We start from the raw sequence: 19,089 nt of genomic DNA, 5'->3' as shown, positions 1-19,089 counted from the left end.
ACTTGAGGAAAAGTAAGAGCACACAGTGGATGTGAGAGGTGCTTACAACTCAGAAATGTAGTCAGTTTGGAAGGGAAGCTATTGAGGTTTTCAATCCAACAGCTAAGCCAAAAGAGAATGAAACTACAAATATTTAGCTTGTCCCCGCAGCTTGCACAAAGGGTGACCTGTGTTGTAAGAAACCTGTTTGCAGCACTGCTGACTTGTAAGTGCTGACCCATTTTTGCCCTTCTGACAAGGAGGCAACTGAATGGTGCAGTGCTTCGGATCCATGAAGGTACAGAGCTTCCTGCCAAATTTCCCCCTTTTTTGGCCCCAGTCTGACACACAATGGTCAATGGTTTCTCTGAATAGAACTTGGCCATACAACCCATCCATTCTTACTTACCTGCTCCTTGCTGTCTCCCAACGAGGACATCTGCTCCTGCCATGCAGCCCATGCCCAGAATGCAGACCACAATCCCAATGAAATGTACTGCCTTGTATCGTACCAGTAAGAAGAACCAGGAGAGGAGTATCACCACTGGGATGACAAAACAGTCTAGGAGCTGTCAAAAAAGAGAAGAAAAATCAACAACACATCAACCTGCAAATACTTTGCCCTAAAGTACTAGGATAGATTCCAGCAGAGGGAAGCACGGTTATAGTTTGTGATAGCACTTTCTACCACAAGAAAGTGCATTCAAGTGGCTCTTCATACATCAGACAGAGGGTAAGACAGTCCATGACAATTCCATGAATTCAGGAGAGCTGTTGCTCTATGATAACAGTCAAATGCAGTGCTCTTGCATTCAGATGCATATTTCAAATCCATGGGAAGAAAACCTGGGCCAAAAGACAGTCACACCACTCCATCTGGTCCTTACCTCTGGTGATTAATAGACAAGTCAGGGTAGTTTTCCTGCAGTCTAGACATATGCTTTAATTCAGTAATTTCAGGTCCAGATATTAGGAAAGTTCATAATACACAAGTTGACCAGATTTATTAAATCTTTCCATATAAATCAGGGGTTTTCTGCATGCAGAATGCTTACAAAAAATCTGGCCCCTGTGGTGACTGTTATATCTGTGAAAATAGAGTTCCATATGCCTTTGAAGGAAAAAAACCCCAAACCCCAATCCCCCATCTTGCGTGCAGTGCAAGAAACTCAGTCTTCTTGCCAGTAGACCCTTGGAAAGAGCTTTCTCAAAGAAATGTTATGAAACACAATCTTTAATTTTTTTTTTCAGAGACATCCAGCAATAAGCCCAGAGAAGCTGTGACAAATAAAGAAATGCACCAAATGTTTTTGAGAGGAGCTTGAGATTTTAAAATTAAAATATATTTTAGAAACTAGTGCATGCCGCCAGGAAACAAAAATCCTGTGTAAGAAACACCCAAAGAAACTTGACTTTAATCCTACTTCCTAAAAGGATACAGGTAATGAAGAACTGCAATTCTGTAGATATATATACACATATGCATATGCATATGCATATCCATATATATATATATATATATATATATATATATATATATATATATATATACCAATTTTTGGACTAAGGATAATTTCCCTGAAATTTTCTTTGAAAAACAAGAGTGTGCCGTGAAAACCCATTCATTTCAAATATTTCCCAGACAGTGAGAGGCAAAACCCTTCAGAAGAAAACCAGTTTATCAGTGGGACCATGCTGCTCTTGGCAGGCTCAAACAGTCCCAAAGAGCTGCAGAACAGATGAGGGAAATTACAAATGGGAACAGTTGATATTAAAAGCAGGTTCTGCATTTAAAGTGAGAGCTAATAATCTAATAGCCATGGTCAGGCCTCTTTACAGTGAAAACTTTCTCCAGCAGTCCTCAAAATGCCATCCTTCACTGTCAGAACACAACAAGGGACAAGGTCTGAAGGAACTGGAACAAGCTTCTTCGCCTGCATGGGGCATCTGCTCTGCCCCTGCAGCGCCTGGAGCACACCCAGTGTGTGCCCAGCTCACACTCGGCAGCTGGGCTGGGCAAAGACATGCATGTGCAACACACCACACCCACAGGAACAACTCCAGAAGCCATCCTGCTGGGAGCAGCCATCTCCTGGGGCAGGGAGGTCTGGCAGGAGGAGTACCAAGCACTCACATTAGATCCTGGGCATCTGAGGGAAGGGCACCCTTCGGTGTAACCTACAGGATGTGGGAACAGCTCAACAGCTCCTGTCTCACTCCACACTCATGCCATCATGCCTGCACTTGCTGGATGTCTGTCCTTCAGCAGCTGCACTGGCACACACTACACCCATCACCTCTGCTGAAGGTGCAGAAAGGTGGCACCAAACAGCAAGGAGGCAGGCACTTCTTACCCTGCTCACAGCTATCCCTGAAGACTTGAATGCCTCTGTCCCATCCCTTCCCAGTGTGGCATTGGACAGGTGAATTTAACTCACCATTTTCTGACCTCATCACAGTTTTTCATTACATAATGTGTGGCTTCAAAGAAGATGGAGGCTCTTTCTTTAACAGAAATCACATGGAGAATCATAGAACCATAAAATTATAGAAGAATTTGGGTCAAAAGGGACCCTGAAGATGATCCAGTCCCAATTCCCCTGCCATGGGCTGAAACAGCTTCCACTAGACCGAGTTGCTCAAAGCTCCATCTAATCTGGCCTGGAACACTTTCAGGGATGGGGCATCCACAGCTTCTCTGGGCAATCTGTTCCAGTGCCTCATCACCCTCCCAGGGAACAATTTCTTCCTACTGATAATCTAATCCTGCACTCCTCCAGTTTAAAACCCTTACCCCTTGTCCTGTCACTGCATGCCCTTGTGAAAAGTCCCACTCCAGCTCTTCTGTAAAACCCTTTTATGCACTGAAATGCTGCTACAAGGTCACCCCAGAGCTTTCTCTTCTCCGTTCTGAGCAATTCCAATTTTCTCAGCCTTTCTTTAGAGGAGAGGTGTTTCATCCCTCTAATCATCTCTATGGTCACCTCTGGACCTGCTTCAACAATTCTATGGGCTTCCTGCAATGGGGGCCCCAGAGATGGATGCAGTATTCCAGGTGGGGTCTCATCAGAGTGGAGTAAAGGGAAGACAAGGGGGAATGAACACAAGTTACACTGGGAAAGGTTTCATCTCAATAAAGAAAGAATATTTTTTACAGTGGGAACAAACTCCCCAGAGACATGGTAAAGTCACCAGAGGTCTTCAAGATGTGACTGGACACGGTCCTAAATAATCTCATCTAGGCTCCCTTTCCCACAGAAGATTGGACCAGTTTGGAGGGCTCTTCCAAGCTGGGCTATTCTATGAGTCTAAATTGTTCTATGAGTTTAAAAACTGCTTGTACCTGCAGCATGTGTACTTCAACATGCAAATTCCCACTAACAGTATTCTAGAGGAAGATTTTAAAAATTCCTCTCATTCCATAAATATTTAAACATACCTATGCTTTCAAGTATGTGAATGTGTGTCTTTTAAGAACTAACGTGAAAGGACGCATGAACAGAACCTGTCACAAATAAATGATGCTGATAACAGCTAGCAAATGCCTCCTTGGGCTGGCAGTCCAAAGTCTAATCCACAAATTGCTATTTGGAATGCTGCAGCATTAACAGACACAAACATGAAAGGTAGATAGCGTTCACTGGCATTATATAGTTCTTAAATTGTGCTTAGTTTATACCTTTAATTAAACAAAGAAGTAGACAGAAATAAATAAGGTCACTAGCATACAAGCAATAAGATAACCTAGTAAATATTGCTTAACTCTTTTTCAGGTATTGCTTTATATTTCACTTCTCCAGCACTAAATTTGTCCTGCCTTTCTTTTTTTCCACAGATAAACCTGTCTAGTAGAAGAAAAAATGCACATATATTCCACAGACAAAAGATATGAGATTGAGGATTACCTCTTCTGCAGTAAGGCTTTTTTACTGGTGGAGTTTTTTGCCATTTTTTCTTTCTTTCGTTTGTTATTAATTATTTCAGCTATTAAGAAAAAGTATTATACTTAATTGTAATTTTTTTCTGTCTACAAAGCTTTTATAGTAACAAAGACAGATTGTGCTTAGCTGAATTTCATTTATAGTACATAAAGGTCAGTTGTTTATCAATATTTCTCAAATAATCATCTCTGATGTTTTCCTTCTTTTAAATTGTTTATTTAAAAGGTAGTACCTACACCCTTTCATTAAGTTGAATTAATGAGTGGTCTGATTTTAATGAGCATTCCTGTTAATCACAGAAGTTATTATATCTCACTAACCTAAAAGAAAACATATTTCCTATGTTGCCATGGGGTCATGCAGATCATGTTCTTTGACACTGCTGTGTTTGTGGCTTTCTTCAGTCACAGCTCCGAATGGGGCTGCTTTAGAAGGCAGGATACAAAAATATGTAATCTATTGATATACTGTCCTATAGAAACTTCTTTTTATTGTAAGAATGTTATGTTATTGTAGAAACTGAAGATTATTATTTGAATCTAAAAGATACCACACTGCATCTAAGTCTGTTGATGAAACACAATGTTGAAATCTATTTCCTCTGATTACTTGTTTGTTAAATTATGTTGACTTTATTATACTTGTGAATCGTAGACAAATACTGTCCTGCTAACAGTAAAAATCCAGTCTCTGGTGTCACAAATGCAGCATGTCTCTACACATCTACAGCAAGAATGTACTGTTAAATCATTGGAAGGGAGAGCTGGCAAGCTTTAGAATAAAGGCCTCTAATACAGAGTGTGAACTGCTGATCTGTAGTGATATCAAAAAGAAAAAAGCTGGTCAGCAAACTCCCTATGGGAACAGCTGAGCTGAATCTTCCTTTTTAAACATTCATTGGATTTTTTCCCCCCAGTTATAAGCCCTTTCTTTTCACATTAGGGGTTTCTCATTAGCGCTGCCCTCCAGCAAATCACGTGGAGAATCAGCTGCACCCTCTACTTACCCTGCTCTCCAGAGCAGAGGGATCAGTAAAATCAGTGTCATATCCGTCAAACATTGTATGGCCAAGTACACATGATGGCTATAGAATTTCAGCATGTGATCTGGAAATTTTAATACAACAGCAAGTGCTAGATGCAGTAACAGACACAGCTTCTGTTACTTACTTTGTGTTTTTCAAAGGAAGAAAGGGTTCGTGGCTTGTTCAAGGGCTTTTTCTCCTCCAGTTTTTACACCACCTTCACAATATCGCACACATTTGATTCAACAAAAGCAGATGAGATGTGAACCCTCACAGAGATGGATGCCAGCTGCCAGGGGAGCTGTGTTGCAATTATGCTGCCCTGCAACCAAAACCTTCTGCAGGAAAGGTGTGGATGCTGGCAGCATCTCTGACAGGGTTATTTCAAGCAATTCAAACAAAAAAGGGAGCTCTGTTTTTATCTTTCATGTTTCTATTTGCTACCTCATCACAACTTAACCACTTTTCTTGCATGGCTTTTATTTAATCACAAAATTAATGGGAAATCATTAACTTTTCATTCAGTCAAAATGTATAGTACTTCAGGTATGGAGACTGGTGAAAGAATCAGTGATGTAATTTGTTCTAAAAAAATGTAAAAATGTTTATTTCCATGATGTGGAACAAAAGCCAGAAGACTGCTCCCAGTCTTCTCCACTTTGCGCACAAGATCTCCAAATTTTCTTGATGCTTCTAGAACTGTTCCTATCAGTTTCTTTAATCTTTAATTCTCTAATCTGTTCTCAGTGTTTTCTTTTTCCCTGTGGACACAGAAACTCACTTAAAACTTCGACTAGTGAAAGAACCTTCACCTCTATCTGACGTGTACGTATCAAAACCTGAGAGGAGGATTCTCACAGCTTCAGCTTTCTGTGTACATAGAAAGAGTTTAGGGGCTCCTTGAAGTTATGTTAAATGAAAGGTGGTGGTCACATCCAACCCACAGTTCCTCTGCTCTCAACTCTCTTCACAAGGCCATGCTTTAGTACTAACATGAGTAATCACATCTTGACTTTAAAAAAATACCTCTTCATATCTTCTCTATACATGAACTCCAGCTGTGCTTATAAAGATCTGCTCAAATACCAGGAAAACTTACCTACAAACCGACCACGGGAATGGCCTTTCCTTTCATTGACTTCTTCCTCTGATTCTACATACTACTGTCAGAAAAAGATCATTGTAAGGCAGTTCTGCCAGCAGTCATGTGTTTCTGCAGAATCACCCTCCACCCCCATTTTCTGTTTAGCTTCTCTCAAAATAAGTTGACTGGATAAGGGCTCGGCAGATCATTTTCTCAAGGTTACTCATTAGAAACTTCTCCACCTGCTGTAAGCTATGTGGGGGATTAGATCTCAGCCTAAGAAAAATCGTGCAGAAAAACCTCTGCTTTTGCATGTCACCTGCCAAAATACGCAAAATGGGCACAGGACCCCAAAATCTCTGCTCTTGTAATGGGCACAGCTCCAATGAATTTAACGAGATTTTGCATATTTATGTTTGGCTCTGGGTGAATTTTGTCAGTAGAGGCAGGAGCTCTGGATACTGAGAGCTCTGTTGACTTCAAACACACACACAGAGATATCTCGTGGATGCTGTAGGGCCTGGTTTGCAAATCACACCTACGTAACAAGTTAAAAGACAGAACAGTAACTCAAAGTCTGATAATAAATCAGATACAAGATACCTTCTCACAGTATAAAAATACATATATATGTATAGTATGCAACACTTCTGCAAAATGCTGATCTGCAAACTTTATTAACATTGCACTATTTCCTCACTGCCCTGAAGCAGAACAGGAAAGTATGGTCAATCTTACATTCATAGGCTGGGAGGAGGAAGGGAAGGAGTGGAATTTATCTCTGCTTTTGGGATAATTCACATTAGCAGCCACCAGACAAAGTGGATCAACAACTTCAATATTACACATTCCCTGCTCCTTGCCTCCCAGATTTGCTTCAAAACCACCTCAAACCTTCTGCCTCAATGTACATTGAGTCCACAGGGACCAAGAACAAAGTAAAGTCTATTGCCATCCAGCTCTCCTATAATAAGCACTTACTGCTGACTCCTTTCCTTTTCTGGTGGCAGTTGTTGAGATATGCAAACTGCCAGAGGTAATTGGAAGTGTGATGTACTGCTGAGCCTCACAGTGATCTAAGAGTAGTTGAGAACATCCACATCATAGCTTTATAGCCTGTCTCCTGGTGTCTATAAATCCCAGCTTTTACTACCTTTGTTTTCATCATGCCAATCAAAGGCTTGATTGCCCAAGAAATAAATTACCAGATGAATTGCTGTTCAGAAACATCTCTCTCTCCTTGACAGTGCCTCTCTTCTTGTGACATTGTATGTATACTTTGCAGTACTATTATGCAAGGTGTTGCAGAAATAATCCAGATTTCTGTGTGATGTCATAACACAGAGAAAGGATAACATCACCTCTAGAGAGTGCAACATGAGTGTAATATGGAGATGGATAGAACAATATATTGCAGCAAGGAGAGCTAATTAACGTGGGGAGAAGGGTGAGGGCAGTCTGCCTCATAATGCAGCTTGATATGATGAGAAAGCACTTGCCTGGCAGAAAAGGTTACAATTGTTAGTAGCATAACAGGCTTAGTGGAAGATATTATGGATTTGGGAGGATATGTGTGTGTGGTACACTGTAAATGCAGTACAGGCAAGTTGAAGTCAAAACATAGTTTCAAGGAAATTTAATATCTAGATCTAAATAACTGCAATAGCTTCAGAATCTTTTAATTCCCTCTGCGGGAAGCAATTTTATCTGCTGTGTAAAAGGTGTCTCTAACAGTTTTTAAAATATCCTTTTTGAATAGTTATTAAACCTTCCATAGGCCTACACTAGGGCTGTTTTAAAACCCATTAGGATAAATATGACACACATTACCACAGGCAGTCCTGAAAGTTAAGTACATAGCTTTTAAAACAAGTCCATGGGATCAGGTGCCAGTGTACAAGAGAGTGCTTAGTGTATGTTCTGGATCTGGTACAGCTGACAGACAAGAAGGCTGCAAAATCTACTGCAAGTTAGAGTAATACAACAAAGAGAAACTAAAGATCATTACACAAGTTTGGGCCATCTGGGAATCAATACACGTATGTCTGATAACATTAAGTGTGACTGATCTCTGGTACTTCTTGAAATAGGTGGGTTTGGATATCAAATTGATCCATGTACAAACTCCTGTGCCTTTTAACTGATGTATACTCAGTTTTTTTAAGAGTACCCTCTAGGGAACAGTTTTCATGTACTGGCCTGGCCTAGTTTCATGTACTTTCATGGCCATAGGAAGCTTGAGTTTCCATCCCTCCAGCCAAGATGGAGTAAAGTGAAGCCCTTTCTGTGGGCCACTGCTTTAAAAGCTATGACTTTAGGAAAAAGGTGGCTCCACACTTAAAATTTGCAAAGCACTCCAGGCTTTCTGCAAGTACTTGAAGCATGCTAAGATCGTATCTAACAAATTGAGTTTCTTGGGGTACTTTGATGTAGGAATACTTAGCTTTTGAGTTTTTAAATGGAGGCAGATATTTAGGCATCTATCTCCATGAATACAGAATCACTCCAGGCATGCAAAGAACCAGAGCTTAAAGCTACCAAAGAAGAAGCAACCTAATAGGTTCAAACATATATTCATGCCCCAAGATTGTGCTCTGAGCAGCAGGGGAAGGGATAATAGATGTCCACGACATTTTAGATTTGTAGACAATTAGGTGTGAGCTTCATGCATTGTTCCATTGAACCTAGTTGTCCTTGGATTGCACCGCTGGTGCCTAAGGGGTAACTTGGATTTTATCCTTATCAAACGACCTACACCTTGATGACTGAAATATAAATAGAGCATTGATTTTCAATCTAATTTTTATGGCACTTAATTTATAAAGGAGGTATTTTAGTTGTTTGTTGGGGTTTTTTTTAAAGAGGAAAATGGTGTGTTTCTAGGCTTCACAGTACTTTGCTTTCATCTTATGATGAAACGGACTGTCACATTCTCAGATAGTAATTATAGGGTACATGAAGATTTGAAATAATCAGAAGCATGTCCAAAAGTAAAGGTTAGGGACCATATTAATTTCTGATTTGTGCCTACATGTTCTCATTCACTGTGATTCTGAAGGCATTCAGAGAAAGATATGTAGGAAGGTTTATTAAAAAATCTCGTTTTCCCAGATCAAAGACAAAAATCTTAAAATATAGGAAAAATTTGGATGTGAAACACTGAGGAAAAGTAGGGCACCATTTTTAGTCTTTTCCTGGAACCATGATGAAATAAGACCAAATATATTAAAAAAAAAAAAAAAAAGATGGAGTAAAAACTAGAAACTCTGACAGTTCCATGAGTTTAAAGCTACTTGTTGAATGAAGAAGCAATTCAGTTTTTGTCTTTGAGGCTTTTAGTGGCTGTAAAATCAGAGAATATGAGGTTTATGTGGATTTAAGCTTTATTCTATACTAATGTTCTTTGTTGAAGCTGAAATCAAAGCATTTGCAATAAAGGTATATTTTTACTGCTAAGTTTTGGCTTTCTGCTGGGACCAGTGTAATGTTTTTTTGCTTAAAAGCACCACAAGCACTGTACACTTGCATGTTAGTTTTGCATGACGGAGCAGAGGTGTCATGTGGAAAAAAAGGATATTCTGTAAAACTGATTTCCTACGGAAATGGTCCCTGCACCACCACTATAAAAATACTGCAAGATTTCTCATTTACTCAAGTGACAATTTCAAAAAGTCTTACATTTTCTCCATCAAAAAAGCCTTGGTGTACAGCCTGTTGAGGATAAAATCCCCCAGAATTGACTTGAAGGGCTCAATTCTCAGCCCAGTGTATACACATGCACAGCTCCCACAGACTTCAGTCAAAGTCATGTTGATTTGCGGCAGGTACCAATAGTTTCCTGGGTCTCAGTTCTGAAAGGATTTGAACATTTTTTGCTACATGCCACCAAGCATTTATGGCCTTACAGGTAGCTCTCCTGCAGGATCAGGCCTTTCAGGACAGAGAATTCCTTTCTCTTGAGAGTCCTGTTTGCTTCTTCAAAAATCAAATTCTAGGAAAAGCTTTCTTTTCTTCATCTTCTATTTTCCACTTTTTCAGTCTTCATTTCATACCATGACACACTTTGGCCAATGCTGAATAATCCCCTGAACTGCTTCTGTTTCATCTTTAAATGCAATAGGGGGTTTGGCTACATTTCAGAAAATGTGTCATTTGATTCAACATCTTAATATATTACCTCATACTTGTCCCATTCTCATCATCTCTTTGGGCTTGTCACTTAAAAGCTCATTCATATTAGGGCATGAAATGAATTTAAAATGCAGCAGGTATATCCCAGTCACTCCACATGTATCTGAGCAAACAAGGACAACTATGGGAAAAGGTGACACTGATTTCATTCCACTCCTGAAAAAAAGCTTGACAACATTTGAGTTCCTACCTGTTCCTTCTTTCAAGCTACACAGGAAAGAAACCTGAACTTTGTTGTAATTTTGATGTGGAAGAGGTCTAAAAATGGACATGACATTGTCTGTGCCCTCTGACAGTTCTTCTGATACACCACTCCCCTCTCTCTCTCTCTCTCTCTCAGTTTAAAAGGAGAGCATGGATGATTTCAGCTAACAAATTCCCTGTCGAGGCACCAGCAATACCCTTGATGCTCTTGAACTCTCCTGCCTGCTTCCCCATCACACTGTAACTTTTGATCTCTTGACACAATACACTAAAGGCCGTGCTCATTGCACTGATGGCTTGAGGATCTGCATCTTCTGGAAGTGGAGGTTCATAGGTCTGGCCAGATGAACCTTTGATATGTGCTTGTTGGTGGCTTTGGGAGATGGGATTTAATGACCTGAATCATCCTGCTCAGTCTGCTGTTTATACACGCTGTGAGTGAATCATGGTAAAGAAGCAATTCAGTTTGCTTTTCTCTTCGAGGCTTTTAGTGGCTGTAAAATCAGAGAATATGAGGTTTATGTGGATTTAAGCTTTATTCTATACTAAGTAATCAGATTTGGAAAAGTGTTAAAAACAATATTACATTGTCTGGGCATGATTCAAAGAATCCTCAAAGCTGGATTCTGATGCCAGAGGCACTTGTGAATATTTAGCATAAACCTCACATTCAAATTCCTTGAATTCATAGTTTTCTTCTATTTTTGCACCTTATTCAGCTAAAGAAGCTCAGGATTTTTCAGCTATGGAAGAAATACACTCTTAATTAGCTTTGATCCTGCAGAACATTAACTGGTGTTCCTTTATTTTATTAGCTCTAATGCAACCTTCAGGAGAGTAAGGTATAAAATACATTGAACACTACCTAGTGTTGCTCGGTTATTAAAAAATAATGTAAAGAGGTACTAGACTTGTTCTAGAACAAGTAGCAATGAAGTATGCAATGATTTCCCAAGACAGACAATTTCCAGTCTCTTAAAAATGTTTCTATTATTCACTTTTCTGCTTAAATTGGAAGCCTGATTCTTTTGTGTTTTTAGAAATAAAATACCCAGGTTGGATCTTTGAAGAAATTGCTACCCTATCTTTTGTTCACTGCACATATAATTTTTTAACAGGGAGTACACTTTTTGATAGCTTCAGTTAAGCTGTTATATAACACATCTGACGGCTTGCATTAAAGTAGGACTACTTCATAAAAACTGCATTCATTTTACTTAATGACAACTTTTGCACTCTGATCTAATTCTGGGATCCTAAACACCCTCCATTTGGTTTGCTTGGCAAGGCTGTGACAGCAGTGGGGGCTACAGGAGTGGCTTCTCTGGGAAGATGCTAGAAGCTTCTCCTGTATCGAACAGAGCCAATGCCAGTTGTCTCCAAGATGGACCTGCTGCTGGCCAAGGCTGAGCCCATCAATGACAGTGGTAGCACCTCTGAGATAACACAGTTAAGCAGGAAGAAAAAAAAGTAACCCTGTGCAACAGAGACTGCAGCCTAAGAGAGGAGTGAGAACATGTGAGAGCAGCAACTCTGCAGACACCAAGAGTAGTGCAGAAGGAAAGCAGGAGGTGCTTCAGGTGCCAGAGGAGAGATTCCCCTGCAGCCCGTGGTGCAGACCATGGTGGCCCGATGTCCCTCTGAAGCCCAATGGAGGTTCATGGTGGAGCAGAGATCTGCCTGCAGGCTGTGGAGAACTCCAGGCTGGAGCAGGTGACTGCCCAAAGGAGGCTATGATCCCATGGGAAGCCTGTGTTGAAGCAGGCTCCTGGCAGGACCTGTGGACCCGTTGAAAAAGAATCCCATGCTGAAGCAGGTTTGCTGGCAGGACTTGTGACCCCGGAGGGGACCCACTCTGAAGCTGTCTGTTCCTGAAGGGCTGCACCCTGTGAAAGGGACCCATGCTGGGGCAGTTTGTGAAGAACCGCAGCCTGTAGAAAGGACTCACATTGGAGAAGTTGGTGGAGAAGAGTCTCCTGTGGGAGGGATCCCACATTGGAGCAGGGGAAGAATGTGAGTGATTTGATTGGTAATAAGTTAAACTAATTTGCTCAAATTGAGTCTGTTTTGCTTGTGACAGTAACTGGTGAGTGATCTGTCCCTGTCCTTATCTTGACCAACAAACTTTTCGTTATATTCCCTCTCCCCTGGTCCAGCTGTGGAGAAGAGTAATAGACTGGCTTTGGTGGACACCTGATGTCCAGACAGGGTCAACCCACCAGAGACCTTTAGAAACTCAGATCTAATTAAGGAATCCTAAAAGGAGTGCTTGTGTTTTCTCCAAGTACAACACAAAGTGAGAAAAACATTTCAGCCAATCTGAAAATATTTCCTTGAAGGACTAAATTATGTAGATAATGCCAAAAATGTGATTATGAATGGTTTAGCACAGAGAAATAAAATGAAAGTAAGAATGTTTATGTGCAGTTTGGAAAATACTGAGTAATAAAAGTCCAACATGAAAAAATGTCTTATGAGTCAGCATTAAAAAGCACAGAAAAGTCAGAGGTAGCAATTAGCTTTTGGTTCACTGAAGCCAATGGATACTACACCACTGACCCCATTGGACCTATTGTCTTACCTCATAAGAGGAAATCCTTTGAGTCCTTACCTGTACACTGGTAAGAGTCGTGTATTGATAAGCTTTGACTACCAGGTAGTTGGCTTCTATATCTATTATTCCCAGGATCATGTACTTCCACCATCTCCTCTTCAAAATTGCCAGCAAGTTTTCTTCTCCTGTGGTAGTAAACAAGAAAAATTATGTAAGAGTTAGGGTAACATGCCCCAAATACCTGCCTGTCCAGAGAAATTATCTAGGTCTCTTGCATTTACACTACGCAGTTGAAAGCTACCATATACAAAGAGGTACTGCAAGGAAGTGAAAACTAACACACCCTATTTGTCTAGCAGATATTGAAAGAGACAGCCTGGCAAAGTAATATGTGAGGGTCAGACTGACACTTCACTTAAGATGTAAACACCAGCAAGAGAAACAAGCGCAGCTTGAACAGACCAGGTATATGTTCCTACCTTTAGTTTTACATATACACACATACATGCACATATAAAGTGCTAAAGAATAGAGCAGTTTATACATTTATACTTTCCATACACACTGCTAAAATATTGTATGCTCCACACATGGTGCAACAGGTTCTTACCAGACTGGGAGATTATCAGTATTTGTAAATATGATGGAATATTAGAGCAGGAGAGTAACAGCACTACATTTGGGCATATGACAGATCCTGTTCCAAGGATGGTTATCCTGATCCTAGAGATTCAAAGTATCAGACTTGTTTAGATAAAGGCTGCACTGAGACATATTTTGGGTGACAGTTGCTCTACTCCCAGAATCTTTTTTCTTAAGTAGGCAGGTTTGCTGCCTTCTATGGGAACACTGTCAATCATCCAGTATTTAATCTTCACCACTTGAAAACTGACACTACAATACAGCCTGCAGATCAAACCCACAACTTGCAAAAGGTCAAAGCATTCCTCATGGAAGGCTAGGGATTATTATTGTTCTCCATTCAAAAGCAAACAGCTCATTACTGAGGGTGGGCAAACCTGTAACTTGCTTGCACTACAGTAAGTTCCACACATGATGAGACCTCACTGTGAAGGGGCAGACTGTGACTGAACACAGCCGGACTGGAGGTCTTTCAGAGTCTGTAGCCTAAAAAGGAATCTAAGTAGGGTTTACTTGTACTGCTGAAGTACTATAAATGGTATTTGAACTATCTTGAAAGTTTCAAAGAAAACCCCACTATTCTGAGTTTTTTCCATGTTGCTGTAGCTTTTCTAAGTGCCCCTGATCATCAAAATGGGTGATGGAAAACACAGAAGAAAAGGATCATTATTGACCATTGCCACCTAAACTTGCTCAGGCTTCCCAATCCTCCTTCAACATTTTCCGTCATCACAAGTGTGTTCACTCTTTGGTTCAAATAGACCCAGTAATATATGGGCTGCCATACCAGAGTAGAAACAGCAGGCTCAGATCTTATAAGATTCAAACACAGAAAAACAGATAATTACTTCAAGTTAATTCAGAAATCATAGATGTTAAAGCTTGGCCCTGCTGAGTGACTTGGATGGGTATTTACCTGAGCAAAGCATCTGAATCATTTCACTTTTGCTCATTAAAAGGTGCTCACACATACACTCTTCCAGTGGGATATTATTAGGCAACAGCCTAATTTTTGTTACAGTGATAATGACACTGAGTGCAAAACTGTAAATGCTAAAAAAGTCTTCTTTCCCTTTCCTTCCTCCCTCCCTTCCTTCCTTGCCTCCCTCCCTTCTCCTCCTTCTCTCTCTTTCTTTCAGTAAGCAGCAGAAAAATAGCAGAAACAAGGTGGTGAGTAGAGCAATGTTTAAGACAATGAATAAAGAGTAAGCACATTCAATTATACTACACTTCCCTGTTACACTGACTAAATCCCATCCTTCAGACATAATTATGACTACATCTATGTACTTTTATGATGATTTGAGCATACAGAATTATTTTAATTATTGTTTAAATTTACTTAGGGAGAGGTTTTTAAAAGAGCATTTGTGATTAGGTGTCCTAATTTCTACTAAAATCAGTGTAAACCACGCAGATAAATCCTTTTCAGGTATTGAAACTGCATCTCAAGTTTTTATGCTGCCCAGACAATGCCTTTAAAGCATCAGCTGGAAAATAACAATGCAATAGAAAGATGGGGTTAACATTTCAGAGTGATTTTTCATTGTAATTGTCAAGAGAAAGCCAAAAAACCTGAGGCCATCAAACTGCAGTCTCTATTCCAACAGTAGAAATCCCACCTGAATCTTTTTTTGTTACAGTAGGACCATGATGGTACCTACAAAAGCAGAGAGAAGCAGCAGGCTCAAGAACTGCAATGGCAATAGGTTGCCTGAGCCACGACTGTGGATACAATTTAAGGACTCTTGGTGCCTTTGGTTTGCCAGTGCTTTCTTCAATTTCCAGGCACAGGTCACTGTAGTGCTCAGACGTGGCCAACTAAGTGAGTTTTAAGATTGAAGCTTTGGCCGTGACTTCTGGCTAATGGGTAAACTTAGAGTTTCCAGCAGTGGAAATTAAATCTTCTACACTTCAAACTGACATGCATAGTTCTCTCTTTTGGTTTCGATTCTTTCTTTGCTCATGATAAAAATAAGAAAAATACTTGGTATATGTTAATTTATCTTTGATATAGAGCTCTGAGATATTCCAAACTGCAAAAGAGCAGTTTCTGCTGAGAATTCTCAGCAGAGCAAAAAGCAGTGCCAAAATTTATTTATGCAGGTACTGTACAACTCTGAAGAACATCGGTTTAGTTTCACAGCAAGTGCCTTTGTCAGTGGAAAGCAGAGTGTACACAAATATTTAGCATGAGACAAGTAAACTAGAAAATTTGTTCCTGGAGAAAAATCTTGTCCAGTAGATGCATCTTCTTCTGTGGAACATACTTAGTCTTTGCTTCAACTCATTTGCTGCATCTCATGCTACTTAGAGTGGAAGAAAGGTCTGGCTTCTGACTAGGGTCTCTCTGTCCACACTATTTTTTTTTTTTTTTGTTTATTGTTAACCTATCAGTTGTGAAAATCTGCAAGCATTAGCAAAACTGATGAACTTGGGTACATTGAACTGATCACAAGTGGTGTTGCCCAGGCCTCAGTATTTGGGCCAGCTCTGTTTAATATCTTCATCAAGTGCTCCCTCAGTCAGTTTGCAGACAATACTGAGTTGAAAGAAGATTGTAGTTGTAGTGAGGTGGGGGTTGGTCTCTTCTGCCAAATTACAAGAGATAGGACAAGAGGAAATGGCCTCAAGTTGTGCCAGGAGAAGCTTAGGCTGCTCATTTCAAAAAATTTCTTCATGGAAAGGGTTGTCAAGCACTGGAATAGGCTTCCCAGGGGAGTGGTAGAGTCCCATCCCTGGAGGCATTTAAAAGGTGTGTGGACGCAGCATTTAGGGACGTGTCTTAGCAGTGGGACTTGGCAGTGCTGGGTCAACAGTTGGACTCAATGATCCTAAAGGTCTTTTCCAACCTTGACAAAATTCTATGATGCTACAAAACCCCCAACACATACTTAACGTGTTGCTAATCTAGGGACTTCTATTTGTTTACCGCTTTCTATTTCTTTGGCATCATCGCCACAATTCTTAGAAGGGAATGAATCACTTCCAAAGTGAGAGACAGGCAGAAGAAAGATGATCATCTGCAGTGACTGTCAGTCCAACGCTATGGGTAAATCAAGGGAGAGGCAGGTGGAGCCCTGGTTTTGACAGGTGGCTGAAATAAAGTCACCATACTCAAATGTCCCACTTTAGCAAAAAACACCCAGTGGAAAGCAACAGTGGAAGATAACCTGGAGAAGGTGTGGGGCTGCCAGGAGGACAGGACCTCTGAACAGCAATCACAGATGGCATCCTCAGTGAATTCAGACAACAAAGAGAAGGGAAATGGGAGTTAAGGAGATAAGTGGGAAGCCTTGACTTCGGAAGACTATATGGAGAAGCAGAGAGAATCAAGAGCTGTATTCTAAGGCTCACATCCGGAATAGAAATAAACATCACCTTTGCATAAAAACAATGAGGGGAACAAAACCATCACACCTTATTAAAAACAAAAAAACCCCAGACAATCTAGGTTTTTTTTAAACTTATTTCCCTTGATCACAACTCAAAGCAAACTAATTATTCATGTCTTCTGAGTTGTAAGCATTGTAGACCAGAAGGACCAAATGCAGACGCCTACACTTGCACTAACTGGTAAAGCATTTTAAAGGGTTTTTTCCAGCTAACTTTTTTTAAACGTGAATTCATTAGAATGAGATACACTAGGAAGAGAGATTATTTCAGATCATGTCTTTTGTTATTGCAATACTCTGTGACTAGGACTTTCAGGTGGTCATATAAACACATATTAAACCATAAAGTGTGCAGGTTAGCTGAAGGGCAACATTTCCTGTGGGGCAAAGCACATATTGATGCCAGTGAACATGCACAGAATTATGCAATCTTTAGACACTGCCTTCTTTTGATGGAGGTCCTCCTTCAAAAAACACACCCCAAACTTCTGTCAGCATTTGAGCTTCTGAGATTATAAATCTTCATATTCAGTCTAATCCAAATATAATGTAGATTTAAAAGTAAATTGCAGATTCAGAATGCTTCAAGATTCAGAAGTCTAACAGTCTTAATACAGAGAAATAACACCCCTCTCTTCTTGCTCTTTCTAGAATGATATTTTAAGTTTTAATTTTTATACTAATTTTGCAGTGACACACACTTGACAGTTATATATACAGAGGAGCTCTCTGTGTTTGGAAAAAAGCTACAGCTTTGCATCTGCTGGCTCAAATTAAAAATCAACAAATAAGCTGCTTTGTAGAAGAGATGGTTTTACATCTTGTAATAAGGATTTACCCCTGGGGGGTTACAAAATTAAAAATAAATTAGAGAGAAAATTGAAAGAGGCTTTAGCTGTGTACTGTCTACCAAATATACATATATACATGTACAAAACCCTTTTTACATTCACCCACACAGCCGCAGAGGTACAATAAAAAAACCCAACAACCATTAAGACAGCAAATTCCCAATTATTTGTGTATAGGCTTGGGACACAGGTAGAATAACAGCCCTGCTAGACCAGAAAACCAGCATATTGCTTCTCTTTCATCCACTGCAGTCTCTCTCTTTTACTTCAGATGACAACTTGCTATTTAGATCAAGATCATCAAAGGAGCTGTGCTCTCCTTCTTCCTTACAGAGTTTAGCAGAGACATCTAAATGAATGCAGGAGACTTTCAAGGGGGAAGGCAGACTGGGGAGGGAGGGCTGCCAGGCATGCTGGTCCTCCCCTGCCTCTCACAGGAGTGCCAGAGTCAAGTGCTACACAGTAAAGAAGCAAAAGTCTCACAAAGGATGAAGATTATACCAGGATTTACTTATTACCTCTTTTCTTTGCAAAAGAATCTCAACTACAAATTAAAATTACAGGATAATTGTTTCTTTTTAGTTTTCACCCTTTATATCCAGTCTTGCAGAGACAGAGCTTCACCAGTACAAATGTTGTTTCTCTACAGACTTTGTAGTCATCCAGCCCTGCTGCGGGCCCAGGGGAAGGAGGCAGTTAAATGGGGTTGCACTGTATAGGGGTAACACAGATAGCTGTTTTACAAAGCCAAAAGGCTCCCATACCTGAATAACAAAACTTTGCTTCTGCTTGGTCAAGTAGCTGGTTCAGGAGGCTGAAGGCCTGCTGTAGAATACTTTCGTCTCTGCACAACAGCTCAAAAGAACTGTTACTCTTCTGTGTGTCTTTAAATCCTCTGACCCAAAAAGGTTTCTTATTTCCTCATATCCACTTGTATTACTGATAACTACTTTATGGGAATACTGTTGCCTAAAGGCAAAACACCACCACTGCTAAATTATTTACACAATAGAGAAAATGCACTCTTTACAGGAATGCTCCTCTAGTCTGGCTTCACAACACACCTCTGTTCCCCTCACAGATGACGGCTTACAGGCTGCACTGCTTTTGTCCTATGTCACGTTTTCAGCAAGCCTTTGCGAGACTAGATGGCATCATCTCCTTTTGCCTCCTCAGAACATCTGATCTTATCCAACCTGTTCTTATTCACAGCTCCCTCCTGCT

The 19,089-nt window shown here is 40.3% G+C and overlaps 1 protein-coding gene across 1 annotated transcript in view; it reads right to left on the bottom strand.

The window, feature by feature from the left end:
• SLC35F1 (solute carrier family 35 member F1) overlaps positions 1–19,089 on the bottom strand; it is a 230,629-nt gene that overhangs the window by 35,635 nt on the left and 175,905 nt on the right. The window contains 2 exon segments of the mRNA XM_048298393.1: positions 389–548; positions 13,035–13,162. Coding sequence (XP_048154350.1) covers positions 389–548; positions 13,035–13,162 — 288 coding nt within the window.

This window comes from Corvus hawaiiensis, chromosome 3, assembly GCF_020740725.1.
Source record: "Corvus hawaiiensis isolate bCorHaw1 chromosome 3, bCorHaw1.pri.cur, whole genome shotgun sequence".
NCBI lineage: Eukaryota > Metazoa > Chordata > Aves > Passeriformes > Corvidae > Corvus > Corvus hawaiiensis.
This window is presented reverse-complemented; position numbering and strand designations above follow the sequence as displayed.